Raw genomic sequence first — 21,454 nt, 5'->3', positions numbered from 1 at the left:
GGGCTGGCCAGGGTGGCTGGAAATGCAGAGGGTCTTTTTCTCTTGGGTGGTGGGTGTGGCCGGTGGGCTCCATTCTCCGGGGGACAGAGGACTGCAGCAAGAGGCAGGTGAGCCGCATGCTGTCACCTTCACTGGCCACGGAGACATGCTGCTGCTGGACAAGCAGGGTCATCAGAGCGGGAAGGGGCCCTGTGCTGGGGCCCGCAGTTCCTCCCGGCACCAGAGGCTGCCTGCCCTCCTGCATCTCCCATAGGCAGATGGGCTGGATGAGCCGGGAGCCTGGGTGAGCTGGGTGCTGGGTGGCCAGGGATCCTGCCAGATCCAGTCCAGGGACCCCGACAGTGGGTCAGGGGTCAGATGGCCCCAGTTGCAACAGGAGGGCCAGACACTGCAGCCCAGGTGCCGCCCCGTTCCCAGACCTTCATCTATGGCTCTGCCCCGCAGGGATGGTGAGCTGGGGCCTGCCCACCACCCTGGTCCTGGTGCCGGCCCCCATGCTCCCAGGCCTCAGGGCCGTTCGGGCGAGCCTGCCCCAACGCCACCGTCGCTGCTTCACGGCCACCAGCGCCCGCCATCCTGAGCCTGCGCTGCCGGGTCGCGGGTCCCCGCCAGGCCCAGAGCCGGCAAACCCTGTGCGTCCGGCCACCCGCCGTCGTCGCCCCGTTCCTGGGGGCTTGGTTTAGGTTCTGTCCTCTGAGTCAGTGTATGAGGCGGCCAGGCCGTGTCCTGAGTGGGTGGCCATGCCACACATGCAGCAGAGAAGGCAGTGGCCACAGTGTGACCCCGCCACCCCAAACCCTCCTCCTGCTCGGCCATCAGCTCACCGCCCCCAGCACCTCCCCACCTGCCCTGCCTGGCCCGAGCACCCTGGATTCCTGTCGCCTCATCCTGTCCTCTCTTTGCCTCCTCCGCCCGCCCGGCCCGCCCAGTTCACAGATGGGAGGTACTGGATTTACTCTCCCCGGCATCGCCGACTGCGGGCCGTGACGCTGAGCTCCTCGGGGACTGTAAGTGACCACAGCAGGCCTCCAGGGAGCCCAGCCCCCGCCCCGCCACCTGGGACAGGCGGGAGCCTCAGGGCCTGTCCGTCCCTCTTCCTCTGAGAAGGGACCTGGGGAAAATGATCACAGCAGCCGAGGGCAGTTGTGCAGGTCACCGTGCTGTGTGTCTCGCAGTGAGGTTGCTTCATCCCCTGGGAGGTGGGCCTCAGCGGCCCGCAGGTGTGCTGCCCAGGCTGAGGGGGCCTGGACATGGCGGGGTCTGCATCTGACCCCGAGCCCCGGGCTGCCTCTGCCCCTCGTCCCAGCCCTCCCGGGCCAGGGACCAGTTGGGCGGACACTTCTCACTCATTTAGACCTTGCTGCTAACGGCTACCCAAGGGGCATCTGCCCCTCTCATGGGGACAGCCACACAGGTCAGTGAGGGACTGCAAAGCTGTGCTGTTAGCTGCAGGAGAGAGGAGTCGATGTCTCTACCCGTTTCACAGATGGAGAAGCTGAGGCCTTGGCTCCGCGGGGAGCCCATGAAAGCACATGGTTTAGGCAAAGTCTACATCCAGACCCCCAGGCAGCCATGTGTAGTAATCACTTGTCCCCTCAGCGTGCTCGGGATGCCACGTGGATGTCGTGTAGTGACGGCCACATCAATCCTGTCATTGTCATGACTCACGCAGAGGGGCCCAGAGAGAGCAAGTGACCTGCCCAAAGCCAGACAGCACAGGCAGGCAGGCCCGGTGAGGCGCTGAGGCCAGAGTTTCTGCTCTCTGAAGATGGCCCTTGGAGGCTCACCTCCGGCCCCAACAAGACCCTCTGCAAGTCGCTGCGTGCTGGGCGCTGCCGGGCCGCCCCGAGGAGTGGAGACCATGTCCCCAGCCCCTCCTGCCACTCTCTGTCTTCCCGAGGTGGTCCACGATCCAGCAGCTGGGGCCTCCGGGGCAGCAGGTTGCACAGGGTCCTGGAGGGGGTTGACCCAGACTTTGAAAGACGTGTGGGGTGTGCAGAGGAAGAGGAAAGGGCTTCTTGGCAGGGGTGCAGCGGAAACGGAAGCGTGGGGGCTGGATGGGAGGAGAGGACAGCTGGACCAGCAGCGGGAGGGACCCTCAGGCCGGCCTGTGGGAGGACGTGCCTTCAGCTGACTTTAGTGGGGTCATCGCCGGTTTCTGAGTCTCTTCCTCCCCGAGGCCCAGCTCACTGCAGGGCTCCTGTAGGGACCTGCTCATTCTACACCCTGAGCCCCAGCAGGCCAGCTACCCCAACATCGAGCACCTGCCGTGGCCACCCTTTGCTGGGCCCTGGGCAGGAGTGGCTCCCAGGGGGACGGGGGAGGCAGATCAAGCCGCCACTGCTGGCCGGGTGTTTGTTGCACCGTGACAGTCTAAAGGACATGCACGGCCTGTGCCGGGGTCTCACCTTGCTGCCCCACGCGCCTTTGTGCCAGTCGGCAAATGGGCACAGGCCTCCCGGGATACGTGGCTCCGGACCAGGCAGCACGGCCTTAATGAGTGGCCCACAGTGTCCAGCAGCCTGAGTAGCTCACGTGAGCTCGGGGGGCTGTCCTGTGAGGGAGGTGTCACAGCAAGAGCTGCAGGAAGGTTGGGCTTGAGCGGGCACAGAGAGGGGCAGAAGCAGCAGGTGGCCCTGGCCGACACTGAGAGCAGAAGGTTCGGGTCTCGTGGCTTTTGTCTGTGGCTGCGATGGGTTTGGGGGCCCTGGGACACCCAGGCGGACATGGTCAGGCAGGTGCCGGCTCAGGCATGCTGCTCCCAGCAGAGGCCAAGCAGGGGTAGGCGCCCTCAGGCCTCGAGCATTGAAGGCCAGGGGGCGGGGCTTCCGGGAAAGAGAAGGAAGAGAGGAGAAGGTGGCCACGGAGCCCTGACGAGGTCTCAGGTCCCAGAGAAGTTCTCAGGATGGCAGCAGACCTGGCAGGGATGTGCGACATCCCCCCCAGCCTGACACATGGGGACCCCTCCCCAGACAGCTGGGAGAAGACCAGCTTCCCGCCACCACCAGCCTGCACCCCCTGGAGCCCACGTGGCAGGCAAGATCCAAGATCGGGGTGCCGCTGGGCCCAGACGGGCCTCCAGCTCCATGGGGGGCAGAGGAGGCAGAGCACACCGAGCCCCCGCCTCCCTCCTTCTGCTCCTGCTGCGCCCGGCCACCTGCCGCACTCACCGCTTGCTGCTGCCCTCCCCACCGCTGCAGCCACTCGGCCCCGCCCCCGGCTCGGGGCCCCCCAGGTTGGGGGCAGACCCCTGCCAGGGAGAGGGCAGCCGGGGCGCGCTGCCCGCCCGTCATCCGCGTCCGGGTCCGCCTCTTTTATTTCTGTGTCTTCCTTCCTCCTCCCTCTCTCGTGCCGCCTCGCGCCCGCTCTTCTGCGCCCTCCTGCACGCGCCGCCCGCCCGCCCTCCAGCCCGCCGACGAGAGGAGCTGGGTGTACTCCCCGCTCCACTATAGCACGCAGGCCCACCCAGCCTCCGACGGCGAGAGCGACACAGTAAGTGCGCCCACGGCCCGCCAGCCCGGCCCTCCAGACGCCCCGAGGACAGATGGGGAGATGATGTCTGGGGCGGGAGGGCAGGTCTCGGCTCCCCCTGCGAAATGGCCCGTGAGGAGTCTTCGGGCCTGTGTCCAGCCCTCACGGCGCTTAGGGTCCCTGGCCCGGGGCATTAGCCTTGGGGCCAGGCGCTGCCGCGGAGGCCCAGGGGTAGGGGGCCAGACCCTGCCCGTTGCGCCCTCACTCACCCTCTTGCCTTCCGCAGTAATCGCCACGCAGTCACCCACCCTGAGCGCAGCGCCCGCTGCCACCCTGGCCACTTCCTGGAGGCGCTGCCCGCCCAGCTCGGCCCGGGACACGGGAGACGCCGCCCGGCCGCGCTGGACCTCGCATGCCCACGCCCTCCCCTCTGACGGTCGCTGGTGCTCCGGTGGGCGGCAGAGTGACGGCCCCAGCGCCGTCAACGACCTGCGCCTTCGATACTGTGAACCTTCCTGAGTGTCCAATCATGTCTTTATTTTGGGTCCTTCCTCTTTGCACAGACAGCAGCTCACGTGTGATTTTTTAGAAAAAGAAAACGGGGAAAAAAAAAACACACAATGGAGAAAGAAGCAGCTCCATCCCGTGCACTTTTCGGTTCTTTGCTGTGCTCGCATGTGTCTTGCTGAGGGAACAAGGCCCGTTGGCTCTGGGACCTGCGCCCCAGCCACTCCGCCCCGCCTCCCTCCATCGTGGACGGAGCGGCTCAGAGGGAAGGGCCACCGGCTCCCCACACCTGCAGCCGCTCTGGGCTCAGGCTTTTGGGCCATGCGCCAGACACCTGTCCTTGCGGGAGGCTGATCAGTGGCCTGGGGGTGGCTCTCCATCTTGCTGACCCCTCGTCTCTCACTGTCTGTTTCCCAGCCACCGCCGCACTGCCCCCGCCTCCCAGGCGACCTGGGAGCAGGAGTGGCTCTCCACCTTGCTGACCCCTCGTCTCTCACTGTCTGTTTCCCAGCCACCGCCGCACTGCCCCCGCCTCCCAGGCGACCTGGGAGCAGGAGCGGCCAGGTAATGACCCAAACGTGGACACCCCTCTCAGCGGAGCTCAGGGCCGTGGCCATCTCTCTCCTCCACAAGGACCCCTCAGTGTTGAGAAGACAGGGCCCAAATAACGGGGGACCTCCCCTTCAAAGCAGGCTTTCCCCAAAACGTCTGACTCTGACAGCAGGTGTCTGGTCCTTCAGCCACGGGACTCCCAGCCTGCCATGGGCAGGCCACACGGCCTGGAGGGACAGGCCATGTCAAGCAAACGCTCCCCCGGCTGGGGCAGGCAGCCTCTTCTGTTGTTAAGTGATGGCAATGCCTATGCCGATTAAAGGACGGAGAAGAAGATCATGACAGACTTTTTTGATTTGTCACCTTCAGCAGGGCAGCCACTCCTGGTCCCAGAGCCCCACAGAGCAGCTGCCAGGTACCCTGCTGTGTCCAGAGGGGACTGCTGGAGCCGACAGCTTTGCAGGGTCTCTCCTGCCCTCACAGACTCACTCCCACCTCCCGAGAGCTGGAATGTCGGTGATGGCCACCTGCCTGCTCTGCAGACCCCAGCAGTTCAGCCCCTCGAGGGAGGAACTGGGAGCCCCCTTCAAAGCAGGCTTTCCCCAAAACGTCTGACTCTGACAGCAGGTGTCTGGTCCTTCAGCTACGGGACTCCCAGCCCGCCATGGGCAGGCCACACGGCCTGGAGGGACAGGCCATGTCAAGCAAATGCTCCCCCGGCTGGGGCAGGCAGCCTCTTCTGTTGTTAAGTGATGGCAATGCCTATGCCGATTAAAGGACGGAGAAGAAGATCATGACAGACTTTTTTGATTTGTCACCTTCAGCAGGGCAGCCACTCCTGGTCCCAGAGCCCCACAGAGCAGCTGCCAGGTACCCTGCTGTGTCCAGAGGGGACTGCTGGAGCCGACAGCTTTGCAGGGTCTCTCCTGCCCTCACAGACTCACTCCCACCTCCCGAGAGCTGGAATGTCGGTGATGGCCACCTGCCTGCTCTGCAGACCCCAGCAGTTCAGCCCCTCGAGGGAGGAACTGGGAGCCAGCTCAGAGTGGATGCTGTACCTTCTGGAGGAGTTTTCCCCCAGCCCTTGCCCCCCTGGTGAAGCCCAAGACAGCCGGAGAGCCACCCGTCCAGGGATCTCACTTTTTGAGTCCGTCGCAAGCTACACACGCTATTGCTCCTTCCTGGGACGCGGTTGGATCCCTCCTCGTCCCTGCTCACGTGGCCTGCTGGAAGGAATCTGTGGGCCTGGCTGTTATCAGCTCCTCTTTGGAGAGCCAGGCTGTGCCCTAGGGTCCCTCCCCTCAGGATGGCAGCACCCTGGTTCTGAGCAGGGTCGCTGGGGACATTCCACGCGGCCTAGGGAAGGGGACCCTCAGAGGAGCCATCAGAACAAGCCTGCGGGTGTCCCCAACGAGAGGCAAGACAGCGTCCTCTTCCTCCTGCCCGGGGAGTAAACACACCTGGAGTTCAGACAACTGCAGGCATCCTGGCCAAGTGCCACAAGTCACCAGTCAGCCCCTGACCTGTCCCACCAGGGGGGCAGGCAGGTTGAGAAGACGGAGCTCTGAAGGTATGTTTCAGACCTCAAGGACTAAATGGGGACAGCTGTGTCACTCAAATGCCAGTGTAAGGGTTTCTACCCAGGCCCCCAGAGGCCAGGTACCAGAGACATCGTGAGCCCCAGTGGGGATGAGCAGAGCAGCAGGCAGCCTTGGAGCAGTGGACACTGCGTCCACGGCACCCTTGGACACCTGGAGCTATAGCAGCGTGTAGGGGGGCCACCTGCATGGCCCCGGCAGGTCCTCAGGCCCTGCTGGGCCCCTCAGGCTCTCCAGAGTGAATCACGGAACAAGTGCGCCAGTTGGATGCTGTAGGAGAAATTCGCAAACCTCCTGGATGTGACATTTCTGTTTTCATGTTAAGTCATGAAGACGCCTTTGGAGACCCAATTCGTGTTGCAGTCGTCGTTCCTTTTCAGAGAATGGTCACCTCAATGCTGGAGTGGCCCCAGGACCGTGCCAGTGTGAGGCACTTGTTTATTTTTTTCCAGGGGGGCGGGGGCGGGGCGGGAGGCAAGACCTTATTTATAATGTGTAGTGGACTCATGGCCTTCCCCAAACCCCCGGCCAAGAAGGCCCTGGACCCACCCAGCTGTCACCCTGTCCCCCCAGGATGGAAATCTGTAAATTGCCCCATTTCCCTCCTGGCTCATCTCTGATGGCCGCCATCGCTGAGAACGTGGGTCACGTCTGACTTGCTGTACTGTAAAAACAAAAGGCATTTCCTGAGACTGACAAGGTAGAATCTTCCATGAGTCCCTCTGCCAGCCTCCTCTCACCCACCCCCCTCCTCCACCACCTGGCTCAGTGCAATACTCCCGTCCCCGGTGGGGTCTCTTGCCATGGTACTATTGCCGCAGCCCCTCGGTCCCCACCCCAGCCTCGTTTTTACGGCCGAACTGATTTCGAAACAATGAAAACTGCAAACCTTGTGTGTCTTAATTCTCACCGGGGGGGGGGGGTCCCACGTGCTCAGCCCCCGAGGTCTGGTGTGTGACAATCTGGAGCGCAGCCTCTTGTGGGCGCCTCTGTAACCGTGCAGCCACTGCTGGTCCCATAACACTTGTATGCAGACCTAGACCCCATCCCCACCCCTCCCTTTTTACGTTGGAGAGATCTCTAATAAATCGGGTAATAAACTCAGCCGCCTCTTTTCCTGTCTTTGCCTCTCTGGTCTGGTTAGGAGTTCGAGGCCCGGCTTTGCACGAAAACAAAATGAAACTTTCATGAGACTTGAAAGTGAAAACAGGACCCAAATGCCTAAATAGCCATGGCCTCCTTCGGGTTCCAGTTCGGCATGAGAAGCTTTTAAAAGCTTCTGACATCAGTGCGGCCCAACTCAAAGGGACAAACACTCCCCAAAGTTTGTATTCCGTCTGCCAAGTGTGGCTCAAATTGAGTAATGCACGGACCCCTTTTAAGGGGAAAATATTTCCTCCAGACTCCCAAGTTTAGAAACCCTGTGTTTCTGAAAGTCAGATCTTGACCCTTGGCAACCCAGTTTGAAATCAGTGGAGATGCAGAACGGCAGGGCTCACTTATAATGGTCTGGGCGGTGCTTCCTTTGAACAAAGATTAATACAGACGTTCACGAAGGCATCTGCATTTAGAAGATCCCTGGGCCAGGCCCGATTCACGTGTAGGGCCATCCCATCCCTGGGACAATCCCACGATAAGCAGGGTTGTCATCAGGGTGTGGGGAGATGGTGTTCTTTGAAAGACTCCCTCTGCCCCCCACCCCCACCCCGCGCCTTGGCACCAAGCTGAAGCAGAGCGTATAAAGCTGGCATCCAGCACTCCGGGAACAAAGCTCGATCGCTGCTCCACTCTGCCTCTTCGGGGTCAGGGGAGGCGAGTGTTAAAATGACTTTCCCTCTCTGAGCCTCAGTTTCGCCATCTATAAAATGGGTTGATGGGGAACTCAGGGAGTCATTCAAGTTAAAAGGAAAAAAAAAAGGCTTAATCCCTAAAATACATAGGCTGGAACCTACGACCTCGGGGCTTCCCGGCGCACAATGGGCCCGGTACCTCGCTCCCCAGACCGGGCTCCCCTCGGCCCCGCCCCGGCCCCATGCCCCGCCCCGGCCCCATGCCCCGCCTCTTCCTTGGCCCCGCCTCCGCGAGGCCCCGCCCCAATCGCAGTTCCTGGTTCGTCCTTGCTCCGCCCACGGCCTCTCGGGTCTCCTGAGGCACGAGGACCCACATGGCGCTGCCCCTGGAACTGCCTGAAGGGGGATCCCCCACCCTGGGGGCCACGGTCGGGCTGGAGTCCACCATGCGGCCCACGTCTGTAGGACGCGGGAGGTTACGGGCCGCCCGAGCCCGCGCGGGGTGGGGACGCGGGCTGGGTTCCTAGCTCCTGGCTCAGGCGCGGACGGGACAAGCCGGCGCGCGCCACGGCCGACGAAGGCCCCCGGCGCAGGCCCCGGATATTCGTGTCGGCGCCGCCGCCACCGTCCCAGCCGATGGGTCGCGGCACACGCTCGCGCTCGCGGTCGGCGGGTCGCAGGGGCCGCAGACAGCGGAGCCGGAGCCGGAGCCGGAGTCGGAGTCGGAGTCGGAGCGGGAGCCACGGTCGGCGAAGCCGCCGGCGCCGGGATGACGAGGGGAGACGCAGGCGAAGGCGGCGGAGCCGGGAGCGCAGGTACGGACTCGACTCCTGCCTTCGGGGAGCTGGGAGACCCCCGAGTTAGTCAGGGAGGGCTTCCTGGAAAGGGAGACGCCAGGCAGCGAAAGGAAAGCGGGGGCACTCCAGGCGGGGCACCGGGTGGTTGGACGGACAGCGGGGCGGAGGAGAGTAGGAGAGGAGGTGGGAGGGGAGGCGGCAGACCAGGTCGTGTAGTGTTCTGTACCGCGGCGAAGGGTTCGGCCATTATTCGGAGGGACGTGGGATGACTGACGTTGCAGAACTTCCTCTGGCTTTCGCGTGGAAAAGGGACTGACTAACGGGGTGGGCAGAAGTGACACCAGGGAGGAGAAGGATGTTGCAGTTGTCCAAGGCAACAGACGGCGGTGGCCTCCAGGACAGGGTGGCTGTGGGGGAGGCATAGTGGGAGAGTGGGTCGATTCGAGTGAGATTTCAGGAAGTAGAGGTGACAACACTTGCTATTGGAGGTGCGTGTAAGAGGGAAGAACTATTGAGTACAGGCGGCAGGACTCAGTTGACTCTTAGGACCTGGGTCTCAGCTTCCCCATGGCCACAGTCCTTTTCTTATGGAGAGGGTGCACCTGGCCAGCTCAAAGGAACCAGCACAGTGACGGGGACTGATTCTCAGACCTGGGTCCCAGTGCTGGCTCAGCCCCTAACAGGCTGTGATGCTCAAGCCAGTCTCTATGCCACTGTGGCCCAAGTTGGCTCATCTGTGTCCTCGAGATTTCATCGGGCCTCTCCAGACGTGCATTGTCTTCCATCCCTCCAGCCTGTTCACACCATGGCCAGAGCGACTGTAGTCAGACACAGCTGCTCGCCCTGGAGGCTGAGAAGGTGGCTTTTCCTTTTGAGTCTGGTAAGATTGTTGCCATCCAGGAATTTCAGGAAGATACGAAGTAGCAGAACAGAAATAATGAAGAGGTGGTTTAAACTAGGGCTTGGCCAACTGCAGCCTGTGACCAGGAATAGTTTTTACATTTTGAAATGAAAAAAAAAAAATAACCAAAAGAATATTTTATGACATGTAGAAATCATATAAACTTCAAATTTTGGTGTCCAGAAATAAAATTGTATTTGAACACAGCCACGCCCATTTGTTTACATACCGCTGGTCCATGCTGCTTTTGCACTGTAGTGGCAGAGCTGTTTTTTCACAGGAAAAGTTTGCTGACCCAGGATTGAGGCCCCAGTGTTGATATTTTAGCTTTGGCTTGCGTATAGCAATATCGTCATCTTTGTATTTTTTTGTTTACTGTTTCCTAGCATTTGAATTATTCACAGGGATCAGCCACTCAATGTGTAATTAATGTTTATGAAAATTTGATGAATTTTGTAGTCCATGTTCACGAGATCCAGAATAATTAATTTTCATAGTTTAGATTTTTTGACTTGAGCTTAATAGGTGGAACATTTAACAAACTACAGACAGATTTGGTTGGTCCTCTCCATGTTTGGCCTCCAGACCCCGAAGAATCCATCCCCAGGGGCTTGCTCATTCCCTTCTTTGCTCCCAGTGCCCTTCCCTGGGTCTTTATCACTGTGGGTTTTACTCTCGTTCACTCCTGCCCATGCTGTAGGACCAGTTGAAACACCACCTTCCCTTGTAAGCCCTCGTTTGACGCCTCGGACAGATCGGCTTCTCTGGTTCACACACGTATAGTTCCTGCACCAGCCTGCCCCAGCACACCTCCCTGCCCTCAGCCGCCCCCTTCCCCCTTGCTGTCTCTGTTCCAGCCACACAGGACTCCTCACTGTTCTTCGAACATGCCAAGAAAATTCCTGCCCCAGGGCATTTGCTCTCGCTATGCCCTCTGCCTGGATCACCCTCCCTCTAGATCTCCCCATAGCTCCCTTCTCCACTTCCTCCAGGGTTACTGCCTTGGGGAGACTCTCTCTGACTCTCTCTCTCCCCTAATGCTATGTCATTATTCTTTGCAGCCAGGGTTACTGCCTTGGGGAGACTCTCTCTGACTCTCTCTCTCCCCTAATGCTATGTCATTATTCTTTGCGGCTCCAGTACCACACTGTGTGCAGCCAGGGTTACTGCCTTGGGGAGACTCTCTCTGACTCTCTCTCTCCCCTAATGCTATGTCATTATTCTTTGCGGCTCCAGTACCACACTGTGTTTACTCGTTGATGTGAGCCCTGTGAAGGCAGGGACTATCACTGTTTTGGTCACTGCTATACCCCCAGAACAAAAGCAGACGCTCACTAAGCGTCTGACCAACCAGCCGGCAACAAGCAGTTCTTTGTGATTCCGACCTCAGGTCCGATTCGGAGGAGGGCCAGTGGCAGCGGCAGAGGCGGCAGAGCCGGAGCCCCCGACCACCCCGATGGCGCTCCCGGGACCGTTCCTCTCAGTCAGACTCGGGCAACGAGCAGCAGCGGGGCCACTGGGCCCATCGGGCCCGCCGGCGGTGGACGCGCTCCTGGTCCCCCGGCTCCTCCACGTCCAGCTCGGCGTCAGCAGACCCCTCCCAGAACTCGCAAGAGGTGGCCGAGGCCCTGAGCCAGCAGAGCTTGCAGGAGCGGCTGCGGCTGCGTGAGGAGCGGAAGCAGCAGGAGGAGCTGATGAAGGCCTTCGAGACGCCCGAGGAGAAGCGGGCGCGGCGGCTGGCGAAGAAGGAGGCCAAGGAGCGGAAGAAGCGGGAGAAGATGGGCTGGGGCGAGGAGTACATGGGCTACACCAACACGGACAACCCCTTCGGCGACAACAACCTCCTGGGCACCTTCATCTGGAACAAGGTGAGCCCGTCTCAGCCGCGCGGCACCTGCCGCTTGGTTCTGCGTTTGTGTGCTTTGCAGATCCTTCCTGCCTTTCTCTTCGTTTCTGTTTTATGTGCTTTCTATAATTTTTGTTTCAGGAGACGCTATTCAGCACTCAGGGCACACGTTTCCAGACTGCACTTTGCCACGAAGAGTTTATCTTACATGCATGTGCACACACACACACACACCACTTCAGGCACGCTTTGCCTCCAGACCAGCCTAACGTCAGCGTGGCTGGAGAACAGGTTCTTAGCGGCATACACCCAAGGTGCGGTCCCACAGTTAGAGATGCTCCGTCAGCTCAAACTGTCATCTTCCTTGAGATGAAAATCACACATCGATCACTTGCATGCAGCTATGGCCTCGGGCATGCGGGTGAAGACAGCAGAATTTCTCTTGCAGTTCTGGAGGCTGGAAGTCTGAAACCGGGGTGTCGGGAGGGCCGCGCTTCTTCCGGGGGCCCCGGGGGAGGGTCCTTCCTGCCTCTCCAGCTTCTGGTGGTGCCAACAACCTGGGCTTGGGGCTGCGTTGCTCCAGTCTTTTGCCTCTGTTGGCACACGGCCGTCTTCTCTCTCTGTGTCCAAATGTCCTCCCTGTAAGGTCACCGTCATTGGATTAGGATCAGGCCTAATCTCGTGTGACCTCATCTTAGTCAATGCCATCTGCAGAGACCCTATTTCCATCCACGAGATTTGGGTGTTGTTACGTGGACATAACTTTTGGGGGACAGTGCCACCCGACACGGCGTCTGTCGGCTGTGGGGGAGGCTGAGGGCAAGCGGGCAGGCGGAGGCCGGGGCGTCTCCTGCTCGTCACACACTCCAGGCTCGCTTTTTTGCCTTTGTCTCGAACACACCTGGCCCACTCACCTCAGGGCCCCGCCCCCCGTGGCTGGCTCTTTCTCGTTCAGATCTCAGCTGACGTCTTCCCCCTTCTGACAGGCCCTCCTGCCCCCTTGGTCCATACGGGCCCGCCTCTCCCTTCCCAGCACTTTGCTAACGTGTATCGTGTGTGGGCCCACGAGCCAGACAGACAGACCCCTGCCGTGAGGGCCAGCAGTCTCAAGGGGCACACGGACCGTAAACGTGTTAGCGAAGTCCGAGGCGGCGAGGACGAAGGCGCTCGCTGTCGGGTTGCGGCAGCGGTTGTAGTTCAGTGAGTGGTTGTAGTTCAGTGAGTGGTCGTAGTTCAGTGAGCGGTTGTAGTTCAGCGAGCAGTTGTAGTGCAGTGAGCAGGCCCGAATGGTCTCCTCGCAAAGGGGCGACTGAACGCCCACTCGACTCACGCCGTGTCGGTCCTGCCAGACTGTGAGCCCCACAGGCAAGCCGATTCCGGAGCCTGACGCACGGCGGGCGCTCAGGGAATGCGCGTGAACGAGCTTCCGTAGTTTGTGGTGTGGGCACACGCGTGTTCAGACGTGTCCCTGACCAGCCCTTCGCAGTGCCCTGCCCAGCCTCAGGGAGTCACCCCACCAGAAATTTTCATCGGCCCCCCCCACTGTGATACACTGGTTGGGGGTGGACCCAAGGTCGGCCTCTGAGGCCTCTCTAGTCCAGGGAGGGCACTAGATGGGCCAGCAGTTTGGCTGGCATCGCGCATCTTGTCCCCGTCCTCGGGGCAGCTGGGCTGGTAGGGTGGGCAGTCGTGTTGAACGCTGGCAGGCGCTCGCTGCAGCCTTGTCAATGTCGGGCCACTGAGCTGCTGCCCAAGATCACCCTCCTTGTGAATGGCATGGCTGGGGTTTGAAGCAGGTCCCCACCTGTGCCAGCTGTCGTTCTGGGCTGCCCTAGAGTGGGAAATGCAGTCGCCCATAATTGTGTGGCCATGACCCTGGCCAGGGTTGGGGAGGCCAAGGAGTAGCACGAGTGTCAAGCAGTGGCCCCACGCCAGGAGGCGCATTCTTCCAGGTAGAGGGGGTCCTTGAACATGCCTCGGACCCCAGGGTAGGTGACAGCCAGGACATTGGGGGCTTGGTGCCCAGCTCAGGCCACAAGTGTGCGGTGATGTCAGAAGGTCTGAGGGGTCCCAAGCGCAGGTGAGGACACAGGGAGGAGCCTCTCACTGAGCTAATGGCTCCGCGAGGATCTACGAGCTCAGGACCATCATTGCCACGGTGGTGACCCCGGGCAAGCGTGCCAGCAGAGTCTCCCTCTCGTTCAGTCGCCGTTCCTGTCCGCCCTGTGCCTGCCCCCAGGCAGCCGGGCTCTCAGCTGCTGAGGGCGAGGACACCACGCAGCCGGTGCGGCCAGGCTTCTGCGTGAGGAGAGCCACTGGGTCCCAAGTGAGGCTCCTGTGAGCCCCGCGGAGCTGGCCGTGGCCTCTGTCTCAGCACGCGTCTTGCTCGTGGTAGAGGGGGCTCCATAAGCTGGGAGTATATCGAGTCAGTTCTGTAGGCATGGGGGGGCCACGTCTTCTAGTGGGAGGTGGTAAGGTGTGGCCGGGCCTCTCAGCAAAGCAGATGCCGCGGCCTGGTCATCCCCACAGCCAGTGTGCCGAAGCTCCCTGCTGGGTGTCGCCGGGGTGGGCAGCGTGGGGAGGCAGCTTCAGCAGGCGTGTGGTTGACCTGTAGGCCCTGGAGAAGAAGGGGATCAGCCACCTGGAGGAGAAGGAGCTGAAGGAGCGGAACAAGAGGATCCAGGAGGACAATCGGCTGGAGCTGCAGAAGGTAGGGCGCCCTGGGCCCGCCCTCACGGGGTCAGGAGGCCTTCCCTCACCAGGGCCCCAGGGCTGGTTCACCCCGGCTTGAACCAAACAGGCCCTGATTGGCTTAGGGAGAAAGTTCCAGAGAGCCTGACTTCAGGCACTGCTGGATCCAGGGACTCAGGCAGTGTCTGCAGCGAGCTGTTTCTCTCCACTTCGGCTCTGCTGGCCTCTAGGCTTCACTCCCAGATGTCCCTCTCAGGGTAGCGGAAATGGTCCCTCCAACTCCAGGCTGCTGGGTCTCCAGTAGAAAGGGGGTCCCTCCTGCCCGTGGTCCGTCCGAAACCTCAGGCAGCCCTGGACCAATCCTGTGTCCAGGGCTGGTGGGCCGTGGCCAGGCCTGGGTTATAATCCCACCCCCAACTCCAGGGGACCCTCATCGTCCAGCTGTCCCGCCTTCATCCTCCCCCTGCGCCCCCAGGTGAAGCAGCTGCGGCTGGAGCGGGAGCGCGAGAAGGCCATGCGTGAGCAGGAGCTGGAGATGCTGCAGCGGGAGAAGGAGGCCGAGCACTTCAAGACCTGGGAGGAGCAGGAGGACAACTTCCACCTCCAGCAGGCCAAGCTGCGGTGCGCGGGCGAGTAGGGGGCACAGGGCCCGCCCACACCACGTGCTTCCTCCGTCCGCTTCCAGCCTGCTTCTGGACCCAAACCCGTGGAACCCGGGTCTGCCGCAGGGCCTTTGCACTTGCTGTTCACACTCCCTGGAACCCACTGCCCTGGCTGCTGCCCTTTGCCCTTTGGATCTCTGCCTGCCGCCTCTTCGGGAGGACTCTCCTCAGTCCCCTCTCTGGCGCCAGCCCCCACTTTGTGCGCAGAGCTGTCGCTGGTGCACACCCTGTCTCCTGCCCACCGGCTGCACCTGTCCTGGCCCAGGGCTCAGACCTGCCTAGTCTGGAGGCTCCCTCGGGTCAGACTAGGGTTGGCCTCTGTCACGTGTCCCCGAGGGCACAGCACTGAGGCTCTGCACCTTCCAGCCTGGGCCGCCCACCCCCTAACAGGAGGTGGCCCTCCCTCGGTCCCCACCCTCGGGCTCTGCTCTCACTGCTTTTCAGAGCCCACACTCGCTCTTGTCCCTGCCCTTTCCGGGGCCTCCGCATCTGGCTCACCCGGCCTGCCCCAACCTGACGCCTCTTCCGGAAAGGCTCCCTCACCAGCTCCCCTTCAGGCCGGCTCCTCCCCCGGCTCCCACACTAGTATCCCCTGTGGGCAGGGTCAGGAGGGCGGGCACACCCTCGGCTCTGACACCACCGCCCTCCCCCTGCAGCTCCAAGATCCGCATCCGGGATGGGCGGGCCAAGCCCATTGACCTGTTGGCCAAGTACATCAGCGCCGAGGACGACGACCTGGCTGTGGAGATGCACGAGCCTTACACCTTCCTCAATGGCCTCACGGTGGCCGACATGGAGGACCTGCTGGAGGATATCCAGGTACTGCCCTGCCATTGCCCCGCCAGCCATACCAGGACGTCCCCTGGATGTCCCGTCACCCCTCTCCTCTGCACCCCGGCCCCCAGGTGTACATGGAACTCGAGCAGGGCAAGAACGTGGACTTCTGGCGCGACATGACCATCATCACGGAGGACGAGATCGCCAAGCTCCGCAAGCTGGAGGCCTCGGGCAAGGGGCCAGGTAACGGCGGGCTCCAACCCCAGGCTGGTGACCAGAAAGACACAAGGATGCGTGTTTGGGTTGGTGGGAGCCGCCAAGGGCCAGTGGTTCCACGGGAAGCCTCGGCAGCTCTGCAGGCCTCAGTTTCCCCCTCTAGGCTCCCCACAGCTCTCTGGAGGCCGCCGAGAGCCACCAGGGGGCAGCGCCGGGCAGCAGGTCCTGGGCCTGGGGCTCTCCACAGGGGGCGGGGCTCCCTGTACGTGGGGGCTAGAAGCTCAGGGCGCTGCAGGGCTGTTTTGTTCAGGCTTCACGTTTCCTCCCGAGGCTCTGTGTGGGGGAGAATTGCTCAGGAGATGCGCTCCAGAGCCAGAGTTCTTGTGCTCGGCTCCATGGGCCCTGGGCCAGGTCACGCTTGTGGGGCCGTCCTGAGTTCTGCACTGCTGAGCAGTGTCCCCGCCCCCACCCACTCGATGCTGGGAGCACCCCAGTGTAACAGGCAGCTATCCCCAGATGGGGCCACGCGCCCTCGGGGGCAGAGTCGTCCTAGTTGAGAAGCCCTGCTTGGAAAGCTCATGCCCAGCTGCAGCAGGCCCACCTGTGGTGTGTCGTGTCCCTGACGCTAAGCTCCTTCCTTCATCGCCCACTTCTGGAGGCCAAGGACACGTGCCTTCTCTCTCCCTGGCCCGTGTGACGTTTGCTGCCCAGATGTGGGTCAGAACGGTTTCCTTCCTCTTAGAAAAAGAACGAACATCCTTTACTTCTGTAAATGGAGTTTTGCTGCTCTCTCCTTAACAAGGCGCGTCCCACTGTCGCTTCCGGAGACAGGAAGGGAAACTCTGTCATCGGAAATGTGTGTCCCGAAGTCTCCTTTGGTAGCCATGGGGCTGGGTATAGAACTGCTTAGAAGGGCACCGCGGGGCCGATGTGAAGAGTGACCCTCGTGAGCTTGGCTCTGGGTGCAAATCCAGGCTGCCAAACAGTTCAGCGACTTCAGCTGGTCGGCTGCCTCCTGGGAGCCTAGTTGTCCCTTTTGTCACGTGAGGATGATAAAATTCTGCCAGGAGGTCTAGGTGGAGAGAAATGGGTAAATAGTGTCATGTCAAACACTTGAAATAGCATCTGTGCGCGTGACAGTGACGGTCCACCTCCAATCCCGGCCTTCAGCCGAGACTTGGAGGTGCTCAGACACATCAGGAAGCCATCAGGCTTCCTTTCCCTTGTCCCCAGGCCCTTTGTCTGCCACCTCCAGGGGCTCCTTTTACTCTTTCCAGTGAGGGAGTGCCTCTTTCTAGGACCCCACGTCTCCTTTTTTTTGATTTGTGCCCTTGTCTCAGTGGGGCGCATCCTGAAGAAAGGCGAGCAGTTCTTTAACGTCCTGCCTGCTGGGAAATGCTGCTTTCCCTCTGGCTGGTGGCAGCGAGGCTGGGTATGTCCTTCAGAGGCAGAAGACCCCGGCCCCACTGGCTGAGGGGACATCCCTGCCAGCCTCCAAAGCCCCTGGGTGCCAAGTTCACAGTCTTCTCTAGCGGTCCCTTTTCTGGTACTTCCTACCCCTTCTCTGTCTGCTGTACCCCCTCACGTGCTACAGCAGGGGTCCTGAGTGGCTCCAGGTGTCCTTGGAGCTGAGCGTTATTTCTGCAACATCTCTAAGAGAAGGTAGTGGAGAGCCCTTGACCGCACCGTTCCTGGAGACCTGCCGGGCGCTGTCATCTTCATTCCGCTGGGCTCCTTCCCACCCCGCTCCCTCCTTCCCTTCCCCTGGGAAGTTCTGACTGAACACAGCACGTGCAGGAGGAAGCGGGTCCCCAGATGCCCCTGCGCCCTCCCCAGCGGCCCCTCTTTCCACGGCGCTGCCTGCTGCCCTAGAGTGCTCTGCTCATTTTGACGGACAGTCTCTGTCCCTCGCACAGTCTAGCAGGCCCTGTCAGAGGCCGTTCGGGCGGCGTCCATGCCTGGGACCCGGCTCCCTTTAAACGTGCCCTGGCAGCGCCAGTGTCTGGGGGAGGCGCCAGTGAGCAGCTGGGTTGTGTGCTTTCACCAGTGGCTCCATCTGTAAGCGAGCGCATGACGTGGTCCTGCTTGGCCTGGGGTGTGAGTTGTCGCAGAATTTGGTTTTGGTCCTGCACTGTTTCTGCACCTGTCACAGATTGGGTCCAGGCTGCTGGCCTGTGGGTTGGCCACTGAGTCCAGTGCTGCCTAGGGCCACTCCGGTGCCCAGCGAAGGGCCTGAGGCTCTAGATGCCAAGGTCTCAGGTTGGTTGGCTGCAGGGACTCGGGCCCCTCTCGACCCTCTCTGATCAGCTGTGACCGTGTGTGTGGTGGCAGGGGTCTTTGAAACCCGCTCTCTAGCAGGGAGCGCAAGCTGGTCGCCCACCCGTCATCCACCCGGCAGCTGTGCGTGGTCTCCACCCAGGCCCAGCCCCGTGCTGGGGGTACAGCGGCCAGAAGCCCGGGGAGGGCCTGCCCTAGAGAGGGCCGCACAGGCGGGCAGCCAGGCAAGCAACCTGGGCGTCAGGGAGGCTGGGAACAGGAGAAGGGACGTTCTCGCTGAGCACTGAGCATGGGAGCTGCTGCTGGTGAGCAGCAGACGTGCCAAGGCTCTGGGGCGGGCAGGGCATCGTGAGGAGCGCGAGCGAGGCTCCTGTGCTCAAGCATATAGTGTAGGGCAGCGTTGGCCTGTCCTCGGTGGCTTCTCGGTCTAGAGGAAAGGGACACGTACCTGGGCCCCCAACCTGCGTTAGGTGCTGGGACAGACTCCCCTGCAGGACGGAGGGGTGTGTTTGTCTCAGCGCGGGGTCAGGACTTCACATGGCACTTGGGAAACCAGCAGCCCTCCCACTGTGTTGAGCGTTCTCCACGCCAGGCAGAGCCCGGCGCTCACATCCGTGGTCTCGTTGGGCCACAGAGGGGAAACCCGAGGCCCAGAGAGGGCGAGCCAGTTGCCCAAGGTCACACAGCTGGGACTAGCAGAGCAGCACCTCAATTCCAGCAGTCTGGCTGCCAGGTGAACCCTCCTGGCTCCTCCACGGGATCTGGGGCAGGGTAGGTGGCATCAGCCCCGGGCCATGCGCACACACACCTTCCCCACCGCAGGCGAGCGGCGAGAGGGCGTCAACGCCTCAGTCAGCTCCGACGTGCAGTCGGTCTTCAAGGGGAAGACGTACAGCCAGCTGCAGGTCATCTTCCAGGGCATCGAGGGCAAGATTCGGGCTGGGGGCCCCAACTTGGACATGGGCTACTGGGAGAGCCTGCTGCAGCAGCTGCGTGCCCACATGGCGCGTGCCAGGTGAGCGGGCGCGCGCCTTCGTCACCTCAACCGGGCGCTGTCCTGTGTGCACCTCATCCCTCTCAGGATCTTGCCCAGGGGATGGGAGCCATCTCCACTGGGCCCAGTGGGCGGGACTGGCTACAAATAACATTGGGGGCCACAGGCCCAGGCCCCAGCCAGAAGGCCCCTGCTATGCTCCCATCCCCCCATCTGGGGTTAGGGGCCCTGGGAGTCAGGCAGGGCCTCCCGCAGTGGCCTTCCTGCTCTTTGACCTGTACTGAGTATTTGGCCTTTGTTTCCCGTGGGGTCAGCAGGCATCACAGGAAGCCCTCAGGCCGCCTGTCCCTGCCTTCCGCCAGCCCCACAGCCTGTGTACGGATTCTCGGCGTGCTTGGCACTGCCGTGTAAACACAGCGCCTGTCTGCGCTGGCTGTGTCCTCGCCCCTGACTCTCCCCCCGCTTGCTCCACGGCCAGTTCCGCCCAGTCTGGCCATTAGGTCACGCCGCATGTGAATGCCCTGGTACACGGACCAAGCCCACCCGGCAAGGGAACAATTGTCCAGGGTCTGTGACCCCGAGTCCCCCTTTTTCCTCATGGCTAAAGCCTTTAATCTGGACTGTCATACACTGGGCTGAGGTCTCAACCTGTGTGTACCTACTTAGCGCTCTCTAAACCTCTGTGTTCTTGCAGCGAAGTGGGGGGTGGGGTCATGAGAAAACCTGGGGGGGAGCAGGGCCCTCCCCCAGTTGGGGTGACCACCAGACCCACGTTCCAGGCTCCGCGAGCGGCACCAGGACGTCCTGCGGCAGAAGCTCTACAAGCTGAAGCAGGAGCAGGGTGTGGAGAGCGAGCCGCTGTTCCCCATCCTCAAGCAAGAGCCCCCGTCTCCTGGCCACAGGTGGGCCCAGCCTGGAAGTCCCCTTCCCCACTGGGGGGCCCACCCACCTCTGGAGGGCTGGGGCAGCCACACGCCACCCACCCAGCCCAGCCTTCTCTCCTGCAGCCTGGAGCCCGAGGACCCGGCTCCAACCCCTCCCGGGCCGTCCTCCGAGGGTGGCTCCCCCGAGCCTGAGGCAGACGGGGCTGCGCCTGCAGAAGGGGAGGCGGAGGCCGAGGGGGAAGCGGTGCTCATGGAGGAGGACCTGATCCAGCAGAGCCTGGACGACTACGACGCCGGCAAGTACAGCCCCCGGCTGCTCTCCGCCCATGAGCTGCCGCTGGACGCGCACGTGCTGGAACCTGACGAGGATCTGCAGCGCCTGCAGCTGTCCAGGCAGCAGCTTCAGGTCACCGGTGTGTACAGCCGTGGGCACGGCTGGGGAGGGTGGGGCCAGCACAAGGGGCGGGGCAAACCAGGCCAGGGGTGTGCATGTAGTGGTGGGGGGCGGGGCTAGTGCGAGGGGCGGGGCAGGAGGTTGCTGGGGCAGTGGGGCAGGGGATGTTGATGGTGGACTCTTAACTATTCGTTCATTTGGGGACAGCGATCTGCTGGCCTGAAGGACAAGGTGGTGGTTTTACTTCCTGTGTCCAGCCCTGCTGTGAGCTCATTCTGCTGCTCACCAACGGGTACCTCGGCCTCCTTGGGCCCTTCATCCTGGGTCTGCAGAAGTGGCCTCAGAAAGGCCCCTGCCTGGGGTCCCCCTGCGGCTCTCTCATCCCCCGGCTGCCTGGCCACTCAGCAGGGGATACATGGTGTCGGGTGCCCGAGGAGCACAATGAGCATAGATGGCCAGGGCAAGTGTCACGTGGAGGGCTGGGGCCTCCCCCTCCTGGTGCCTTGCCCCCAAGCCCCAGGTCTTCTGTGAGCGGCCTGGTGGGTGGGACAGGCCGGGAGACTGAGGCTCAGCGGAGCCTCTGTCCCTGTGACATCCGCCCTGTCCGCAGGCGACGCGAGCGAGAGCGCGGAGGACATCTTCTTCCGGCGGGCCAAGGAGGGCATGGGCCAGGACGAGGCCCAGTTCAGCGTGGAGATGCCACTGACGGGCAAGGCCTACCTGTGGGCTGACAAGTACCGGCCGCGCAAGCCGCGCTTCTTCAACCGCGTGCACACGGGCTTCGAGTGGAACAAGTACAACCAGACGCACTATGACTTTGACAACCCGCCGCCCAAGATCGTGCAGGGCTACAAGTTCAACATCTTCTACCCCGACCTCATCGACAAGCGCTCCACGCCCGAGTACTTCCTGGAGGCCTGCCCCGACAACAAGGACTTCGCCACCCTGCGCTTCCACGCGGGGCCGCCCTACGAGGACATCGCCTTCAAGATCGTCAACCGCGAGTGGGAGTACTCGCACCGCCACGGCTTCCGCTGCCAGTTCGCCAACGGCATCTTCCAGCTCTGGTTCCACTTCAAGCGCTACCGCTACCGGCG

General features: G+C 62.0%; 2 protein-coding genes across 2 annotated transcripts in view; both read left to right on the top strand.

The window, feature by feature from the left end:
- PIP5K1C (phosphatidylinositol-4-phosphate 5-kinase type 1 gamma) overlaps window positions 1-3,900 on the top strand; it is a 20,703-nt gene extending 16,803 nt beyond the window's left edge. Inside the window, exons 14-17 of the mRNA XM_023538116.1 lie at window positions 254-341; window positions 445-594; window positions 2,873-3,492; window positions 3,758-3,900. Of these exons, the coding sequence (XP_023393884.1) occupies window positions 254-341; window positions 445-594; window positions 2,873-3,492; window positions 3,758-3,760 (861 nt within the window). The 3' untranslated portion in view covers window positions 3,761-3,900. The remainder of the gene's footprint in view (window positions 1-253; window positions 342-444; window positions 595-2,872; window positions 3,493-3,757) is intronic.
- A 4,596-nt stretch (window positions 3,901-8,496) lies between these two features.
- CACTIN (cactin, spliceosome C complex subunit) overlaps window positions 8,497-21,454 on the top strand; it is a 17,158-nt gene continuing 4,200 nt past the window's right edge. The window contains exons 1-10 of the mRNA XM_011372710.2: window positions 8,497-8,733; window positions 11,007-11,484; window positions 14,077-14,172; window positions 14,629-14,774; window positions 15,472-15,634; window positions 15,721-15,835; window positions 18,908-19,100; window positions 19,859-19,981; window positions 20,087-20,376; window positions 20,968-21,451. Of these exons, the coding sequence (XP_011371012.1) occupies window positions 8,555-8,733; window positions 11,007-11,484; window positions 14,077-14,172; window positions 14,629-14,774; window positions 15,472-15,634; window positions 15,721-15,835; window positions 18,908-19,100; window positions 19,859-19,981; window positions 20,087-20,376; window positions 20,968-21,451 (2,267 nt within the window). The 5' untranslated portion in view covers window positions 8,497-8,554. The remainder of the gene's footprint in view (window positions 8,734-11,006; window positions 11,485-14,076; window positions 14,173-14,628; window positions 14,775-15,471; window positions 15,635-15,720; window positions 15,836-18,907; window positions 19,101-19,858; window positions 19,982-20,086; window positions 20,377-20,967; window positions 21,452-21,454) is intronic.

Source organism: Pteropus vampyrus, unplaced genomic scaffold (genome assembly GCF_000151845.1).
Source record: "Pteropus vampyrus isolate Shadow unplaced genomic scaffold, Pvam_2.0 Scaffold212, whole genome shotgun sequence".
Lineage (NCBI taxonomy): Eukaryota > Metazoa > Chordata > Mammalia > Chiroptera > Pteropodidae > Pteropus > Pteropus vampyrus.
Note: the sequence above shows the minus strand (reverse complement) of the source record. Positions and strands in the feature narration are given on the sequence as shown.